Source organism: Sinocyclocheilus grahami, unplaced genomic scaffold (assembly GCF_001515645.1).
Source record: "Sinocyclocheilus grahami isolate Dianchi unplaced genomic scaffold, SAMN03320097.WGS_v1.1 scaffold634.1, whole genome shotgun sequence".
Classification (NCBI taxonomy): Eukaryota; Metazoa; Chordata; class Actinopteri; order Cypriniformes; family Cyprinidae; genus Sinocyclocheilus; species Sinocyclocheilus grahami.
Genome location: NW_015505813.1, coordinates 579,967 through 601,022, shown reverse-complemented (window position 1 = coordinate 601,022; position 21,056 = coordinate 579,967). Strand labels below are relative to the sequence as shown.

Sequence of the window (21,056 nt, the reverse complement as noted above, 5' to 3'; positions counted from 1 at the left end):
TAAACGTGATGAAAGTAGGCAAATAAATAAAATAAATTGGTGGGCAAATGGAGAATGTTTAAGGAAATGCTAAACTCATCCTATTTATTTTCCTTTGATCACTAATTTATTTCTGAATGTAGTTCCACGTTTATTTTTCCTCTGTGCAACATGCTAATGAGAGGGTGTCAATTATGCAAGAGTAGGCGGATCGTGTGTGACGCACTTGAGCGTTTGCCTGCGCATGCGTATTAACTTCATCAGTCAAGGTGACTGCTTATTATCTTACACTTTTCATAAGGCTAGTTTTGTAGTTATAATCATGAGAGAGCTAAATCATAAAATATTTTAAGTGGCCAATGTAAAATATTAATGCTTACATAGCTCTTAATTGCAATACTGAACTGTTATTTGCTTAATAAACATACTTTTGTCGCCTGTATTTTCTGTTCTGATAACTAATGGGGGAAAAACTTTCTGTTCCTCGATTAAACCACTTCATACCAGTTCTCAAGGATGTATATGAGCCTCTGTTTGTACAATAATAAATTGAGAATCAACTGAGATGCACCCTTGTGTTGTGTATGCCACTAATTTTGTCCTCCCGCCGTAAAGAGAGAGAGATTGCTGCAGATCGACTTGGTTGTAGAAGACTGTTATCTATCTTACACGTACCTAAACAACGAGCAGGTAAAACCATCCTAATAAACACTAGCTGCCATCAAAAGAACGAGCCACGGATAAAGTGAATAATCTCACGATGACCATAGGATACTGATATTACAGTTGTCTCTAGCTGGAGACTCAATCGGGTTACAAAAAATGACGTCAGGAAATGACACCTCTGGCCATTCTGTTGGGTCGTTTGTAAAGTCACAGATACTGTACGGACAATACAGCTCAGTTTTTTATGTATCTTGCTCTGTTGAACGGCAACTAGGCTATACTGGATTTACACCATGCATCTTCTGTCAGCGGGAAAGCCGCGCCCCCAGCTATCACAAGACCTGACCAAGTCCATGGTTGACACCCTCTCATTAGCATGTTGTGCAGAGGAAAAATAAATGTGGAACTACATTCAGAAATAAATGAGTGATCAAAGGAAAATAGTTAGGATGAGTTTAGCATTTCCTTAAACATTCTCCATTTGCCCACCAATTTATTTGATTTATTTGCCTACTTTAATCACATGTTTATTTATTTCTATATGTATTTAAACAAGAATGTGTGTATTTATACTTATTTGCATATTTATTTATTTATTTGTGCATTTATTTATTTATTGTTTTTGCAGGTTTCGTACTCCATAATGTACCTCCATACGCACAAATTGCAAGTAACATTAAAGTAAATCTTATGAACAGACAATGATTGTCTTATTATTACCGCATGAATACTCTTTGTAACAATAGTGAAGTTCATTCCTGTCACCAACACTGGTCGTCCTTTACATTACAGTGCGCTGAGAAGCACAGGAATGAAATAGCAGTCACATGATGAAGGGGGCGGGGCTCTCGTAGCTATGAGCCAATAACAGCGCACGTAAACCCGAGCTCTGTAGATCAGGGAATAGAGCATGAATAACGGTACTCTACAATACGCGCTGATGTGTTTCATTATTGCCACACCAACGTCGGAAATCCATGGCGCATATAAATAAACCATTAAACTGCCAATACTGGTCTTTTCGTCTATAGATTGAGACGAGCGCTTCAGCACTGCAAGCTATTTATTCAGTCTTAAGATGGCCTGGATCTGGAAGGTAAGTCGAGCAACTGAATGTTTGTCTCGCCTTATATCCAGTAATGTATGGATGCGCATTAATGCTCTGCTCAGATTACATTCACAATTTTTTTTTTTTTATCTGAAGTGTGCAGCGAGAAACAGCGCGGTTAATGTTAACAGCTGTGTGCTTTAGTAATAAATAAAACTGTGGTAGAAGCTCATGTCTTGTATCATTGTTCAAATGCGACCCAGCTTGCTTACACTTTGCAACCAGATTTAATGGATGTATCCTGGTTTAAGCAATGATAAGACTTGCTGTATCCAAACATGTCGACAATGTCTGATTCTGCAAAGACCATTCGTTGGAAGAGACATAAAATGTAACAGAGTTATTAGTTTTCCTGTAATATGCACTTTATTACAACCAGTGATGTATATTTAGGGTTTTTATGTCCTCCTTGAGGTTTTACAACCTTATATTCAGAAACAAATGAAGACCTTCATGCATCATATGAGACCACTACTCATAATATATTTGGCTGGAGGGTTTGTTTTGTTTGGATGAATAATTTTGTCCATTGTGATGTGAAAAAAAGGATAGTAGAAATGCATCGGCACAGATTGCATTTTCAAACATGCTTGAATATCTGACCTTGTGTCAATTGAAAAAAAAAAAACTCTAAAAACCTTTGTGAAGTGTTGATTTTTTCTTCTTCCAAACTTTCAGACATGGGCAGTAAGCAGGGGCGTCATGCACTCATGATTTTTGAGGGGGCACGGGATGGTGGGTTTGGGGGGGTTATATCAGTTATACGATAACGTTTAATTTATACGATATGCTTTATTTATTTATTCATTTTCCTTTTTATTCGAAATATTTCCAAACGTCTAAACTATATCAGGAAATATCTCGATTATCATATATGTGTAAGTAACCTTTATATTATACCGTTTTGCACCTTTATAGATTATGTTATTTGATCAATAAATGGCAAAGTAGACTAATAGTGTAATCTATTAACTCAATAAAACCCCGACTTTTTTACTTAAGTACCGGGTGTCATGCCATAAAATATTTTTAATACGACTTTGTATTTAATGTGAATTGAATAACAATATTGTAAGTTACTAATTATAACACTTTCATTTTACAGAGAGCAAAGAATATTTACATTAACAAAGAACATTTTCATTCAGTCTAGCCAGAGTTCAGGCACTCTCAAAAACTCCCATTAAAATCACTGAAGCTGTTTACACTGTGAAATGAATATCTTACTTACATTCGTACACACATCTGCACTTAGTTGTTTCTGACGAGAGAATTCACCGGATAATTCAGTCAGCGAGCAAGTGAACAAAACACCGCGTTTCAGCGAAGACTCATCTGCACGTCTCTGATTGGCCATTGCATTCATAAGCTCAACAGACTCGTGTGTGATTGGTTATAATGCAGCGCTGTACAAACGCGTCTGTGTCTGGCTCAGCGCTAGCCAAATTTTAATTTAGCAGCTGGCGATGAACGTTCTAATCACGCCAGTGTGATTGTATCAGATATAAAAAAATATTATTAGTCTATTTTTTGTCTTTCGGAAGCTGAATTCAAAATCCATTTGGCTCAGAAATCTGAAAAAATCTTTGAATGGGCACGACGCCACTGGCAGTAAGTTATAAAAAAGAGAAAAGAACATTAATTTAACCAATAGCTTCACAACTTTTGCACTAATTTGGACGTATCAATGCAAGTTGCCGAAAGTCGGCGCCAGTCTGCAGATTTTCGGCAGTTGGACTTGACAGATTTATCTGAAAATTGTGTAGTGTGTGATGGGCACAGACTCCAAATTTAGCTTCAGATTCTATGATTCCATCAGGTCTGAGAATATCAGACATGTGTGATATTTTGAGCCGGTTTTAGAATACAATATTTTCATTTGTCATGTGTCGACTAGCAAGAAGGCGCATATTCGTTGTTCGTAGTGTGATCCTCAGTGTATGATGCCTGTAAAAGTTGTGTAATGTATTCCAGCCGACATTATCACACTTCTCATTTCCTTTTTGAAATATCTTAGTTCTTGTAGTATTTGAAAACATTCTCTAGTTTTGTTCAGCTAGTGGTGTTCACCACTGTGAACCAACCAGTATTAAAGTTGTAGTGTATAGTGTTTTCTAGTTTTCTTAATTAGCCTGTTGTTTTCAGACAAGTTTCCTGAACACATCCTTCTTCTCCAATTGGTCAGACACACTGCTAGTTCCACCCCCCAAACCCATGCTATTAGTTGAGTCAATAGCCAAACGTTCGTTGAGCCCAATGATTCTAAGAATGGTAACGAACAATTTCCACTTGAGCTTAGTTCAGCATGCCACGATTACAAACCGTTATCAGCTCCACAGTAGAAATTCGTACTGGCTGGGCCGGATCAGCACAGATTGGAATGGCTAAGCAATGAGAACGGTCTCGTTGCTTAACCATTCTATTCCGTGCTGATCCATGATTTTGGATCTGTGTGGCTGACCAATTGCAGACGAAGGCTGTGTTCAGGAAACTTGTCTGAAGACAATAATTATTTTGCAGTTCTGCTTGTAACACTAGGGCGTGCAGAAATCACACTTCAGTTTTAGGAACCGACTGTGTAAAATTGTGCAGACCATGCATAACATTCTATAATGTGTTTTTAAAATGTTTTGATTTTATAAATATCCACAGTGAAAACAAAACCGTGTTTAACAGTAATGTTTAAAAGAAACAGCACTTTAACAGCTGAACAAAAACAGCTGTATGGAAAGGATGCTATGTCCTACACATAAAGGGTTGTTTAGCAACTATGTTCAACAAGTAACAATTTTAATTTAAATGGCAATGTTGCATGCCATTCATTGAAACTGAAGGCATATAATCAGGAGATGCCTGTGTGGCTGTAAATAGCATCAGTTGGCTGTACTGTCTGATAAATAGGTGCCTTTGTCAGTGCTTTATCATTACCCTTAATCTATATGTCTGCATCAGACAGCAATCAGCAGCGCTATCCAAACGCGTCTGTGTCTGGCTCAGCGCTAGCCAAATTTTAATTTAGCAGCTGGCGATGAACGTTCTAATCACGCCGGTGTGATTGTATCAGATATAAAAAAATATTATTAGTCTATTTTTTGTCTTTCGGAAGCTGAATTCAAAATCCATTTGGCTCAGAAATCTGAAAAAAACTTTGAATGGGCACGACGCCACTGGCAGTAAGTTATAAAAAAGAGAAAAGAACATTAATTTAACCAAATTACCCTTAATCTATATGTCTGCATCAGACAGCAATCAGCAAACAGAGAAGAGCAACAGGTTAACTATTTAAAGCTGCTCATATAAAATACATGTTCCTGCTTATGTGGACGTGAAGTGTTGGAGTTCCATTGGAATTCCTTGAATCCTCTTTAAGCACATTAATTTTTTTCTGGACAGTTTGGATGGTTTTGTGATGGTAACGTTCAAGAGCTGGTCAGAGTGTGGTGTGCCACTGAGAGCCTCTTTGTAATCGCTGAGAATTAGTTCCAGTGTTGTTCACCTCACAGGTCCGCAGTGGTCAGTTCGGCCTGTGCTCAACCTTCTGCATGCATACACTTCACTGTAAAACGACTTGCAATTGTTACCTTACTTGATCTAACCATAGTTTTGATGGTGTAATTTATATTTAGGTTGATCTTTTTGATATTTAGATATTTAGACATATGTTAGAAAGCCCATCTCTGAGATGCTGAAAACAATGCATCATGAGCTGCACACATGTAAATGAACACAGTGCTGTGCTTCACTCTGAAACTTGCAGCGCAGAGTATATTTATTAACAGAGGCGGACTTAACCATTAGGCAAAGGTAGGCGAACGCCTTGGGCCCCCAAAAGCCAAGGGCCCCCTAAAATGCTTTTTATATGCGAGATGCGCATTCAGTGGGGAAGCACAAGTGGTTGCTGTGGTGTTCATTACCACGACAACCCAATCCATTGCGCTTTGGTGAAGGATTCTGTCCAGAACTACAAACACGAATAAAAAAATTAATCATTTTATTAATTTCAACAAATTTACCATCAATAAAGATGCTGCATATCTAGTCTTTGGATGCGTCCATTGCATCGGACACGTTTTCTCATTGACACGCCCCCAACTTGGAAACTCGGGGCTTAAAGAAAATTTCGAGTTTCCCACTCGTAATAACGACTTTGTGGTGGCGTTCATGTGCGTTCAACTCGTAAATACGATCTATCTGACATGACTTGAACGCACCATGAGAAAAAGGGGTTTGAGTTACTAATATTCAACATTTAACCTGGTAAATGTTATCTGTGTTATATTTCATCTGCAACAGCAATGTAAACTTTTATAAACATCCGTTTGGTCGTTAACATTTAAATGCATCATTATGCATAAAATATGAGCGGAGTTCTCGGCATGAAAGACCCGTGACTGGCAGATCAATGTGCTACTTTTTTTCTCTCCAAAACGGTAGGAAGTTAAATGAAATGCAATGTGGAGGATGTTAACTGTGACAAGATGTTTGACAGGCCAGTTTACAGTGACAGGATGCATGTATCTATGCGACAGAGCGTCCGTTAAAGACGCAGTTGTGTGACGTGATAGTATGTCCCAAAGCTTGCCAACTCTTCTACTACACACTCAAAAGTGTGTACTTTTTCTTCACCAAAAGAGCACATACTTTAAAGGCGTAGTATAAGTAAGCACATTGAGACATTGAGACAGCAAGTCACTTCTCTCGTTTGTGATTGAATCAGTCGTTTGAACGAATCGGTTGAATGAATGACTAAATGATTCGCTTATTAAAACGCCACCTACTGGTGGTTTGGTTTCATATTTGAAAGTAACAATTGTGTTTTTCCCAACATTTCTTATTTGCATGTTCAAAAAATTATTTCAAACATTAATCTTATAAAATTATTTATGCATTTGCAATTTTGCAGTGTAAATGCATTTATGGCACCTCAGCTTCATCAAACAGTCTGTGTAAATACATCTAATGGCACTTCAGATGCAGCTTCTGTGTTTCCTGCAGTAGAAAAATGTTTGTTGATACTGATTTCATTTGAATGGTAAAAACTCTACAGTTTCTTATTATTCTAACTGAATTTGATGTGAAAGATGACACATTTAATAAGGTTAGGGAAAAAAATGACCATTTATAAACATAGTGGGAAATTACATCTGTTTTGTTATATTACAGCAACTCATTTGCTGAGACAGCAGATAAAGATTGTGATTCTTTCCTATCTTTCAGTAGTACTTTCCCACTTTGTGGAAGAATTTTTGGTGACAAAAATCAATTTATTGAGCACGTACATAAAAGATCAAAACTGTCTCCAGCAAATGTCAACAAATTAATTATCAAAAATTAAAGAACAAGAAAGAAAAAAAATTGCCAGGATGATTATATGTGACCAAAAACATATTTTTAATTATTATTATTATTGCATTTATTATGTTATTGGCTCATTCAAATCATCCCTTCATTTTTAACCATTTCATTGCCATCTTATATGCATAATAAAACAAAATGTGTATTGTAATGTCATGCAATAAAAGTTTAAATGGTTCTGGGTTACTCAGATTTTCTATATATGTCTCTCTTGTCATATGGAGAAAGCCATACATTTCAAAACCTGCACTAAAAAGCAATACGCTAGAGCCAGTGTATTGACACTTTGCCAGATATCATACAGTATCCCCAGTGCTGGCTTAGTATTTCTCTGATGGTGTAGCTATTTCCTGAAGCAGATGGTCATTGCCGGGGACCTGCCTTGAGTACACAGTGTCCTAGATCTAAAAAAGCCAAGATGATTTCACAAGGCAGCTTATATACGTGTCTGGGCAAAGTTCCAGGTCATTCCAAAATATAAAGCCAAAGAAGCACATCAGCGAACGAGAACCTTTTTTTGTGACCCTTGCCAGGAATAATGGTGCTCAATTGTTTTAAGTGCAGGGTGTCAGAGAACAGCTCAGTGTTCACATTAATCTCCCACAGAGCTGACAGACATTGTCTTGGCCTTGGAGAGCACAGCACAGAAAATACTGACTGTGTCAGCTGTAAGTTATAAGGCAAGGTTGTTGTATGTTTGTGATTGAGAAAAAATATTATAGAATAAGGCATGAAACGGCTAGTTGTAAAATGGAATCATGCTCCTTTTGCCCCCTCAATATCTTTTTTTTTTTTTAACATGCAGAATCAGAACCGTGAATCTTCTGGAAATGCAAAATGGATTTGGTTAATTATTTTCATTTATCAACACTCTGAGTTTCTATTAATAAAACAGTTTCAAGTTTAAAAAAAAAAACAAGCAGAACTGTGATAATATACAACAGAAATCCCTGTGGAGCCCCCTCAATATCTTTTTTTTTTTTTTACATGCAGAATCAGAACCGTGAATCTTCTGGAAATGCAAAATGGATTTGGTTAATTATTTTCATTTATCAACACTCTGAGTTTCTATTAATAAAACAGTTTCAAGTTTAAAAAAAAAACAAGCAGAACTGTGATAATATACAACAGAAATCCCTGTGGAAATATCTTTGAATGGTCTTCAGTTATCTTTACAATCGGTAGGATCAGTTGCAGAGTCTCAGTGGTGAATGCTATACCACATGGCAGCAAAAAGCCCTTACAGCTGTTCAAAAGTTTTGCCAGCAATATTAAAAAAGCTAATAATTCATTTGATTACTGTAGAAATTTGACCAAAGCCTAATTTTTTGGAGAGCTCTAAAAAGTGTGAAAAGACCTTATATTTTAACTTGTCAGTTGCTTTGTCAGAGCTCAGGATAGTCAACAAGGATTTAAACTTCAGCTATATAGATAGATGAAACATGAATCCAATAAATACACAATTACTACAATATATGGTTTGTCAATGTTCTTTATGCTGTCTCAGGTATGTTTGTATGCAAAATACTAAGCAGGTGTAGCATTTAGCACTGAATAGAAAGCTTCAAATAATATATTTTCTTCCTTATTCTATGAACATGTGTAACATACAATTTGGAGAAAAAAAAATCACAATTAAGTTCTCCAGCAGTAAGTTGTCATAACATTTAGCTTTATGCTAAAGCTAAACAACTTTCCCATTTCCAATCTATGTGCTATCATAAATGTTTTTCTTAAATTACGTTAATCTCCATTTTAGGGATTATGCTTCGACGTCAAATACTGTGATGATCCGGGAGTATGAAATGGTAACCTGTGAGCTAGTAAGTGTTTTATATTTCAAAAGCCTATAGCCACATATTCCACTCTACTTAATTTTCATCTAATGAAATGTTAATTGGTGTGGTTTAGGAGGAATGAGCTCATGCACTGTGGAGAATTTGTGACAAACCGGCTCAGAACTCTCCAGTGATGTGTCATGTCACCAGGATTACATCTTCACTGACCTGGTTTTATGAAAGCCTTTTAAATGCTAAACAGTTCAGTGTTGTCAGAGGAACAGGACAGATAGTGAGCATTCGACTGTAATTGGCAATATCTAAAAAAGAAGTGTGCAAGTTAATATGAAAAATGTAATAAAGGAAGAAAAATGCACTGAAAGACATCTGTAGGACAGTGTTTCAGAGTCTTTACTGGAGGGATTTATCTTTTTTGGTGCCAATGGACTAAAAAATTCAATTACACAAAATACAATTTTGTTATAGCACAACAGCTTGATTTAAAATAAATGTATTATACAGAACAGTAATAATGATAAAATAGGCAAATGTAATGTTACCATTAAACAAATTAAAAATGAGCTCACATAATAGAGTGAATTTGAATAAAACAAATTAAAATGAAAAAATAAAATAAAATAAATAAAAAACCTTCAAAAACATTTAATATAAAAACTGGCTACTCTTTATAGTTTGGACTCCTGGAGTGTTTATAGTAGTTTAGTGTAGGGGTGGGGAAAAAATCGATACAACATAGTATCGCGATATTTTCCGCGGCAATACCGTATCGATACACGGACGCCAAGTATCGAATAACAAAATCAATTTCTTTACAGTCCACTAGATGGTGATGTTGAGTTTTTTTCTTAAATCGTCCTTTCATGCACGGCAAGCCGTTGATTATCCCGCTTATTCCATGGTCATTTGAAACTTAAAGCCATTTACAATGTTAGCAGCGCAATATTTAACCGGAAGGGTCAAAATTACGGTTATTTTCATCAGTTACGGCTCGTTAGCTCTAGCTTTCTGCCCGCTTCAGATCAGATGAAGAGATGAAATAGTGCGGTAAGACCACATTTATTTGAATGATATCGATCGAGAGAGAGATGACAGTTGTGTGTGTGAATTACCTGCGTCTGTGCGTCTCTCTCTACAAACTATGAAGCTGTTTAGTTACTTCGATTTTACCTTGTTGCTGAGGAAGATAATGCAGCGATCTAGTATCTATGTCATTGTATTAATAAAAGTCGTGGGGCAGCACCGACAATAAGTTTCTGTGTGTGCGCAGTGCAATCTGCAATCTCCGACCTCTCTCCCTTCTCACTGTGTTTATGTGTGAGTTGTGTGTGTGTGTGTGCATCAATTAAAGCAATGCATTAATATAGAACGGTGATTAAACTGACTTGGAACTACATCATGGAATGAATGAGAGCACAGCTGAGTTTTGTGTGTGTGTGCATCAATTAAAGCAATGCATTAATATAGAACGGTGATTAAACTGACTTGGAACTACATCATGGAATGAATGAGAGCACAGCAGTGTATAGTATACCTGTTGCAGCACATTGTTTACACATTGAGTACATGTTATGTTTAATTTAAATGTAACATTTTTATTTTAATGTAAGATTATATTTTATTTATTTTAAATTAAACAGTAATTTACTTTCAAATGCCCCAATTGCTGAAGGATCTGCACAACTTTTTTGTACAAGTTCAAGATGCATTGTTCAAAATACCTGTAGTAGCACAGCAGTGCATACCGGTTTACGTTTAATTAAGGTTGACTAGACTAGACTGTAATACAAATAGTTGAGTTTGCCAGGTGCATACAACATTTATGACAGGTTTTCATGAAAGTGTTGGTCAGTTTGTCTGCTTGACAATCCCATTTTGCACTGCAACAGTAGAATTGAAGTGAAACAAACAGATAAACTGAACAGATAAACAAACTGAGAAATGTTTCTTTTTAGTTAAAACAGATGTTGCCAAAGTTTTCGTTGGGGACATAATTTAAAGTTGGAAAAGGTAATAAATTGCAATATGTCGCAGAATATAGCAATAATATTGTATCGTGACACAAGTATTGTGATAATATCGTATCATGGGGCCTCTGGTGATTCCCACCCATAGTTAAGTGACCACAGAGGATTTCATTTGGCATGTTTTTGTCTATAAAGTGATTAAAATAATAATATAAAATCCCAAATATGTATATAATATGTAATATAATATTTTATAAGCATACACAGCTTTTGTTATCACACAACTAAATCATCTCTGGTGAAAAAAAGAACACTTAGGGAAAGTCTTTGCAGATCAAGGTCATGGATAGAAAAATCCCTTTAGAGTACAATTAAACAATTTAACAAATGGAAAGAGTATGACACAATCTACCGTCTTTAAAAACAGAGTGACTTTGCTGATATTCTGAGTGAGTATATACCAGTACACATCTTTGAAGAAGTTATAAAGAGAACATTGACAATCTCTATTAGTGTTACTGGACATTATTGCTGCATTTGACACTATTGACCAAAACATTTTTTTGAAGAGTATTATGTTGGCATTCAACAATTATGTTGGCATTAATGGAATTGCATTGGTATGGTTCGAATCGTACTTATCTGACTTATCAATTTGTAGCAGTAAATGAAGAGGTATGCCATCATTCACAATTTCAGTATGGAATATCGCAAGGCTCAGTACTAGGACCTTTGTTTTTCACCCTGTAAATGCTACTCTTGGGAGATGTAATTAGAAAATATAGTTTAATTATTGTGATGGTTTAATTATTGGTCAAAAATCCTCTGCATGCAAGCAACTACTCTGCTGCTCTGACAGGTATTCGTTGTCAGTTAGGAATCTTGGTGTGCTATTTGATGGCAGTTTTTCATTTGAAAGCCACATCTCTAGCATTTGTAAAACTGCATTTTACCATCTTGCCCTCAATGTCAGATGCAGAAAAGCTGTTTGGCCATCAGACACCAGATGAGCTAAACTGATAGAAATGTATTCACTCAGACTCAGGCTGGAATATTATGAAAGATATTTCCAGTATTTCCGATGTAATTATGCCAAAGCTGCTTGTTTTAAAACATTATTTTTAACATATGTTGATATATTAAATTAATTAATCATGATTTTGTGATTGCAAAAATCTCAAGAACTGAATCATCTTCAATAAGAACAATACTCATTGAGGAGGAAAAAAGAAACATGCAGTTTACAATCTTGATTTTATGTGCTTTTTAGCATTGCAATTTAGAGTTTGGTTATTTTAATATATTATTAATAATAATATATTAATTAAAATACTTTAAGTTATCCTTTAGCCTGTGGAAGTTTGTTGAGGTCCCCTGATTGAGAACCACTGCTGTAATAATGGCACATGAAATATTCTATGGTTAAATATCATAAAACATAAAAACTTTTTAAAGTTTTATAAAACATGAAAAACATTTATATGTATATATGCCTCTATGCCAGGGATGTCAAACTTAGTTCCTTAAGGGTTTTCAGGATTATTTGAAAACTAAAGGTTGGTCTGTTGGAACAGGCTGGAGGTAAACTCCAGAGGACTGTGGCCAGGCAGAGGAGCTGAGTTTGACACCTCTGCTCTATGCAAAGCCCTGATTTTTCTGTATTAATACAAAACATACCACATCAGGCCATGGCCTATAAAGACACTAGGTTTACATACAAGTTGCAAACTTTAATCTACTGTATGTGGAAAATATTATTATATCATGAAAACAATAATATCATGAAAACAATGAAAACATTTGTGAATGAAGCAGCATTTCCATCGCATGTTGTGTGTTCAAGAAAAAAAAATCACCACTTTCAGGGAAATTGGTATGAAATTGAAAAAAAAAAACATTAACTGAAATAAAGCAACATAATGGTTTGGATAGGAAGGAGTAGAGTTGAGGAGAGCATTTAGACACAAGCTGTATAAGGGGTATAAACTATAACTGAAACTAAAGACTAAACTATATACTATGAACTATATAGACATATTAAAAAAACTAATAAAATTGAAAAATGTGCAACAAAATTACTTTAAGAAAAATTAAAATAAAAAAGAAAATAGAAAAATAAAATCTAATTCAAAATATCAACAACGATAATAGTACTGTATATCAGTGATACTAAAATAACAGTCAAGCGCATATGGTCAGTCTCTTGCCAACATAATTCCTATAATTCTATAAAAAGAATCCAGATCTGTCTGACAAACTTCATGTTCGCCAATGATCTGCAGCAGTTGTCTTATGTCTGGGGCATCAGGGTGTCACATCATGGTGATTCCAACCAGCACTTTTATGCAATATCCCAAAATTTGCATAAAAATAAGTGGATGAAAAGCTAGTTGACATTGGAGACCCAATTAACTACAAAATACATAAAAAAGAAATAGCATTGGGATATTGCATAACAATCTACTTCCAGAGCAGAACAACAGAACTATGTGAAAAGTAGTTCTGTTTAAGAGTTTTAAAAAATGCAAATGCTCTATGAAAGTGAGTGCCATAGTTGATGTAATTTAGCATATAATTGTGCCTTCATTTCTAATATATATTTTTTTATTCAGCTCCAACTGAGACTCTTGATGACAAACTTAAGTTGTGTAGAAAAAATAGGCTCTTGTCCTTCCCAGATTCTCCTCTTTTGTCTCAGACAGAATAAAAACTGAACACGGACTGCTTGTGTTCTCTGGTTAGCAAAGCAGGACATACAGGCAGAGAAGGGTTCCCTCTGATGGGCATATAATGCAATGTACACATTACAGTTTTTGAGAATTGCTAGAACCCGTTTCTCAACACTTTGGCCACTTTTTCAAAACTCTTCACACAGTGAGCACAACCGCAGTTTATATGGGTGAAACTATGGATCATTTTCCATTGCTTTGTCACAAAATACATTCAGTGACTATCAAATTACATGATTTTTTTCTCACTCAGACACAACACCACCAAAATTCGATGTACCTACCATTTGCACATTTACACATTTTTTCAAAACTGTTACGCTAAAACCCGAAACAAAACAAAAATTTGCTACATTTCTGCAGTAATATAATATCATATTGAAATGTATTAATTAAAATTTTTTTTTAAAATAATTTAAAAAATTTAATTAAAAAAAATAAAATACTACCAAAGCAATTAGAGGCAGCTGAACACCTACACAGTGTTAGGCTTTTAATTGCATTACCATCTTTTCAAAAGGGGAAACTTAGGAATATATTTTTTTATTGTAATGTAAATATGGACCATGTAACATATGCAGTGAATTCTAACAGTAGAGAGCTGTCATTGTTGTTCTGTAAAGAAATTTCATGAAGGAAAACATCATTATGGAGTAACACAAAATACACAAAAAATTAAATATGCTTTGAGGTTCATGTGTAGTACAATTAATATGCAACATGTCTAGCCTAGTCAAAGTTTAGATGTAATATTAAATAGTCATTTTAATGCAATAAACAGGATGTGTTCTCTCAGTTGAGAGATCAAAAGCCTGAAATTACACTGAGCAAAACAAGACAGAGCTGTATTGGTATTATAAAAATGTATTGTCATAGCATATACTGTATGTGTCCTCTTATGTCAGATTCTTAAATTTAATTCAACAAATTCAATCCGAATAAAAAAAAAATCCATAGATAGATTCTGCATAAATTATGTTGTTTAAGTAGAAATAAGTAGAAATATTAAATGATTGCAAAAATGAAATAATAAGCTTCTTTTTTAAATATGAAACTACAACCGCCAGTAGGTTGCAGTGATTGTCTTAATGAGTGAGTTAAATACTTAAATAAACCGATTTGTTTAAAATACTAATTCATTTAACTTAGCAAACAACTGTACTAATAGCCTGATTGAATTGTTTACTGGTCAGTGTAATGCTGAGGAACAAAACACTGTGTTTCTCGGAGATGCAGCAGTTCTGCTGTTTGTTCTATTTTCTTTTTGAAGGAGCTCCATAGATAGATTCTGCATAAATTATGTTGTTTAAGTAGAAATAAGTAGAAATATTAAATGATTGCAAAAATGAAATAAAAAGCTTCTTTTTTAAATATGAAACTACAACCGCCAGTAGGTTGCAGTGATTGTCTTAATGAGTGAGTTAAATACTTAAATAAACCGATTTGTTTAAAATACTAATTCATTTAACTTAGCAAACAACTGTACTAATAGCCTGATTGAATTGTTTACTGGTCAGTGTAATGCTGAGGAACAAAACACTGTGTTTCTCGGAGATGCAGCAGTTCTGCTGTTTGTTCTATTTTCTTTTTGAAGGAGCAAAATGGAACTTGTTGTTTATTGTACATTTTCAATCATGCAGATATTCGGAAAAACAGGACTCTTGTTTGTGTGATAGGCCAATTCCTATATCATAGGCATGTTTTAAAAACAGAAACGTATTTAATTGCTGTTTTTATTTTTTAATATCATTTTGATGACATTTCTGCCCCACTATGTGTGATGGCAGTGAGACAGGAGAGAGCGCTCAAAACTCCTCAGATCGCATAATTTAGTGGATGTAACAATGTTCATACTGTAGATCGGGAAGAAGGAGGCGGGAACCGGCAAACATTTAAACATAAAACTTTAATAAACAAATGAACAAACACAAAATGAAAGTAAAAGCGACAGCCCCTCACGGATGAGTGCTGCATAAAACATAATAAAACAACAACATAAATAGTCCAGGCCTGGTCCTCTCTCTTCCTTCACTGTCACTTCCGGAGCTCCTCCATGGGACTCGAGACAGGTGAGTGGTGCAGGGGTCACTCATTATCATTTACTCCACTTGCCTCGCTCCTTTCCGACAGCTCTTGGCCCCGCCCCACTCGTCACAGTGGAACATTAATATAATATAGAACCAATCTCTGTAAAGTAATGAGGTGTGAACATATGAGAATTTATCATTATCTTTCTAAATGTGTCGTGATTCAATATGTATGTGAAATCATCATAAATACCAGTTTATGCTGTTTGATTATGGCCTTGAATGTCGTATTTGGAAGCTGTTAGCCCCCGCTGGCCTGTTTAGCCCTTCTGTGCGCAGTGGAAATGCGGCTAATAATTTCTGAGTGGCATAACTGAACAAATCAAACAAATGTAAACAGGCAAAGGCCCCCCCTACAATGCCGGGCCCATGGGCTGTAGTCCAGTCAAGCCCAATGGTAAGTCCGGCCATGCATGTGAAGTAATTTTAGTGCATTTTGGAAATGAAATTTACTGCTGTGCCAAGCTGAAAAAATGGGAAGGAGAACTGTGTGAAGTGTTTTGAAATCACCTGCTGAGAAAAGTAATGTCCTACTGTACATTAGCTGTTTTTGACAGCTGTAATAAAAATCATGAGAATAGATGCCTGCTAGTAATGGTGACTTGACATACTAAAGTTCCCCTTCAGGAACTCGAGCTGCGTCGAAACGCTACGGGAACCAGAGTGACCACGCTCTTAATCACATGTGTAATCAGTCCAATGGATGGGCGAGATGTCACGGTCGGGGTGACGTAGCGACCAGGAAGCATAAAAGCACGTGCGGTGAAACCGGCGTCAGCTTTCTGTCATTCAGCAAGCGCTCTGTGTGTGTCAGTCTTATTTGGTGTTGCATGTCCATTATCACTCTTTATTTGACCAATATGAGTGTAGACAAACATACGGCGAGAGCAGGCAGCATCTCAGGCTCATCTCATCTTCCCTGCCCGCGCTACATTTTGGGTGGGGATACACACAGTTTGTGTGTTGTCTGCTTGGGAGTAAAACACGCAGAGTCAGCTCTCCGAGGGCTTTCTTTGAGGAGGGAGCCTTCAGCTTTTGCCGAGGTGGTGCTCGTGGGGTTCGCATATGGATCCGGTGGAGGGAATGTAGACACCACGCTCTTAATCACATGTGTAATCAGTCCAATGGATGGGCGAGATGTCACGGTCGGGGTGACGTAGCGACCAGGAAGCATAAAAGCACGTGCGGTGAAACCGGCGTCAGCTTTCTGTCATTCAGCAAGCGCTCTGTGTGTGTCAGTCTTATTTGGTGTTGCATGTCCATTATCACTCTTTATTTGACCAATATGAGTGTAGACAAACATACGGCGAGAGCAGGCAGCATCTCAGGCTCATCTCATCTTCCCTGCCCGCGCTACATTTTGGGTGGGGATACACACAGTTTGTGTGTTGTCTGCTTGGGAGTAAAACACGCAGAGTCAGCTCTCCGAGGGCTTTCTTTGAGGAGGGAGCCTTCAGCTTTTGCCGAGGTGGTGCTCGTGGGGTTCGCATATGGATCCGGTGGAGGGAATGTAGACGGGCGAGTCCCTATCTTCTTCCTCACCCACCAGATCCAGCCTGCTCTCGGGGTTCGGAAGCCCGCACTGCAGTTCTTTCCCCCCGGTGAGAGGGCTCAACGCTCCGCCTGTCTTCCTCCGAGGAGGTTGATATGGAGGGCGTCGATGAGCTTGCCAGTTGCACAAGCATCAGTTACACAAGCATATTATGCCTAATATTATAATGAGCAGCTTTACTGTGGAGCGGAGCTTTACTGCTCTCTCTTCCTCCGAGGAGGTTGAGGTGGCAGCAGGGGCTGCTGGGCGGGAGCAGCCCCAACCATGTTCCAGCTCCTCATTCAGGGAACGTCACTTCTCGACTCCCTAAGATGGAGTCTGAGTCGCGCTCCCGGGCCGAAGGCTTCTAGTAGGGGGCGGGTCTGCGGACCGTCATTCTCGCTGGATAGTCTTCGGCCAGAACGTCTTGATGCTATTACCAGGACGTCCGAGGGCCGGCCCCTCTGGGGAAGAGCAGTGTACGCCGCATTACACAGTGCCTGTCTCCGGCGAGCGCTTCTCTCAGTCACCGCCCGGAAATGTAGCGGTACCAAGAGGCTCGCTACCTCTACGGAGGTCTCTAGAGCAGCTAGTTTGGCCATTCCCAGCCGGTTCGCCGCTTCAGGGCACCGAACTAGCCGCTCTGATCACACCAGAGGTCAGTCTCGAGAGACTCATTCCCTTAGTAGACTATTTGGCAGCGAGAAAACTACTGCCAAATGTGTCTCAGTGGGTCCTGCACACTGTAGTGAGAGCCCACAGAATCCAGTTTGTTTCTCCGCCTCAATTCAGTGGGGTCTTTCCCACCCTGGTGGGCTCCGAGCAGGCTCTGGTAATGGAACAGAAGTAGACACTCTCTGAGGACGGAGGCCATCGAGGTGGTCCCTCCTCCCGTAGCAGAGTCCGGGTCCTACAGCCGGTACTTCACCGTTCCGAGGAAGGATGAAGGGTTGTGTCCTATTTTAGATATGTGTCTTTTGAACCGCTCAGTCAGGGAATTGAAGTTCAGCACGCTCGCAATCAAACAGGTCGTGTCTCAGATCAAGTCCGAGGACAGGTGTGTCACGATCGACCTAAAAGATGCACATATCTCCATCCTTCCTCATCATAAGAAGTTCCTGATGTTTGCTTTTGGAGCCAAAAGCCTATCAATAATGGTTCTTCCTTTGGCCTTGCACTCTCACGCCACACTTTCACGACTCAACCACATCGATGATTGGTTGATATTAGATCAGTCAGAGTGGATGGCGGTTCGACATCGAGATGTCGTTCTCGCTCACATGAAAGAGCTGGGGTTAAGACTTAACGCCAAGAAAAGTGTGCTTTCTCCAGTACAGAGAACCACTTATTTGGGCATAGTGTGGGATTTGACCACGATGCAGGCACGTATGTCTCCTGCTCGGATCGAGTCAATCCTCACCGCAGTCGCAAGAGTGAGAGAAGGTCGGTCACTCACTGTCAAGCAGCTCCAGACTGCTGGGTCTGATGGCAGCTGCATCCAACGTGGTTACTTTTGGCCTACTGTACATGACCCTACAGTGGTGGCATAAGACCAAGGGGTTCTCCCCGAGGGGAAGCCCGCTTTGCATGCTCAAGGTCACGCGGCGGTGCCTACGTGCCTTAGACATGTGAAGGAAACATTGGTTCTTATCTCAGGGCCTAGTGCTGGGAACTCCTGGTCGCCATGTATGCTAGTGATGGATGCATCTCTCACCGGTTGGGAGGGGTCATGAGTGGCCGCTCGGCCCGTGGCCTGTGGAGCGGCCAACATCTCACGTGGTGCATGAGTTGACTGGAGATGTTGGCCGTGTTTCTAGCTTTGAAACACTTCCTCCCAGGCCTAAGAGATCGCTATGTGTTGGTGCGCACCGACAACACAGCAGTGGTCTCTTATATATGTGGGCGCAGACATCCTGTCGAGGCAGGTGCCGAGGCCCGGGGAATAGATGCCTCACCCCGATGGGTGAAGCAGACTTGGAGAGTCTTTGGCCAGGCTCAGGTGGACTTGTTTGCGACTCAGATGATATTGCACGGTCCCCTCTGGTTCTCTCTCTGACTCATCCAGCTCCACTGGGGCTGGATGCCATGGTACAGACGTGGCAGAGGCTTCGTCTGTACACATTTCCCCCGATTGTTCTGCTCCCGGGAGTTTTGGAGAGAGTGCGCTGGAACGAGGTCAGTCGACTGCCAGTAGCCAGGTCACGCAGGAGGCGTTCCTGTAGCGTTTAGACACAGCGTCTCGTTCCCTTCGGGGAACCATGGTTAACCTGGAGATGTTCTTCTTGTGCATTATATTCCGAGTCTTCTGAAAATTATGGACCATTTATAGTGCTTTTTTAGTCATTTTTGGAGCTTGACAGACTGAAGTTAACATTCATTGTAATTGCATGCAAAAGAGCAGGGTGAATATCCTGCCTAACATCTCATTTTGTGGTCTAGAAGAAAGAAAATCTTACTGGTTTCTAACGACATGAGGGTGATCGATCAATCTCTTGAATGCAATCACGTGACTGAATCCACTTCATTAGAATGAGTTTTTGTTTGTGAGTTGCCATCTCATTTCCTTTGAGGGATAGTGATTATTCTTAAAGACTATAGGGACTGGAGGAGAGGATAGAGTACAAATGCTTAGTAAATATTTCTAGAATCTCTTATTAATTGAAATTGGATTGTAATGGCTCACTCTGCCATGGGTGTGAAACAGTTTGTCTGGGAAAACATTTTTGCATTGCTAATGTAATTTCCATGCAAGCATTTCTTGTTATTACTGTGAAGGGTTTTGAAAATAGATTTATGTAAAGCTTGTGTGCTTTCTTTGTCTTTGCTTTAGCTATCACATGTAACACTATGAGCCTACTCAAGCAGTTAATTTAGTCTCAATGAAAGAAAAGTAATGTATAAAAATAAATATAAATGACATAGTGTTTGTTATAAAACAATTAAAGCCATTTTTAGTAGTAGAACATGAGTTGAACATTAAAATGACATTGCTTATTGCTATACTTTTCCTTCACAAAAAAAATTTAATGTATTTGATTTATTTAGGTCCAATTCTCTAATTGCTTATTAGCATGCATGTTACTAGCATATTTGCTGTTTATTAGTACTTATTAGGCACATATTAATGCCTACAAATAATTCCCTTTATACCACATCTCTCAATAATGGGTGAATTAAGAAAATATAAGCATTACATAAGTATTTTTAATCAAATAATATGTTTTGAATAGTTTTTCTTTAGTTAATTTTTCTTTCTTTCTATATTTTTTTAAAGAAATAACGTTAATTTAACAAGGATGCATTAAATTGACCAAAAGTTAACAGTAAATACTTTTCTGTTCTTTTCAAGAACACCTAACACCTATTAATCAAAGAATCCTGGGGGGAAAAAATTGTTCAACAAAAATATTAAGCAGAACCACTGTTGTTCAACTGATGTTACTTGATCACCAAATCAGCAAATTGGAATAATTTTTGACACAGAAAAAAAAATCAGCTTTGCATGACAGGAATAAATCACATTTTAATTAGAGATGCACCTAATTATAATTTTCGTGGCCGATTCCGATTTCTTATTTTTTTTTGTTAGTGTGATCTGCCGATACCGATTTTTGCCATTCCGAGAACTAATATTGACAACATATACAAACAAAAATCTATTTTTTTTTAATGCTAAAAAAATATTTACATAATAAAATAAATGATTTAACATTACAATTCCCCCAATCTGGACTAAGTTATTTTCTCTCACTTAACTCTTAAAATAAAGTGCTCTGTGACTGGAAAGAGGCACAAATGAGTTGCTGTATATAACAAAACAGATGTCATTTTCCACTAT

At 37.9% G+C, this 21,056-nt stretch overlaps 1 protein-coding gene across 3 annotated transcripts in view; it reads left to right on the top strand.

Moving 5' to 3' along the window:
- Window positions 1–1,545: 1,545 nt before the first annotated feature.
- LOC107558185 (alpha-N-acetylgalactosaminide alpha-2,6-sialyltransferase 3-like) overlaps window positions 1,546–21,056 on the top strand; it is a 97,489-nt gene continuing 77,978 nt past the window's right edge. For all 3 annotated transcript variants that reach the window (XM_016241806.1, XM_016241807.1, XM_016241804.1), the window contains exon 1: window positions 1,546–1,741. In XM_016241806.1, coding sequence (XP_016097292.1) covers window positions 1,724–1,741 — 18 coding nt within the window. In that variant the 5' untranslated portion in view covers window positions 1,546–1,723. The remainder of the gene's footprint in view (window positions 1,742–21,056) is intronic.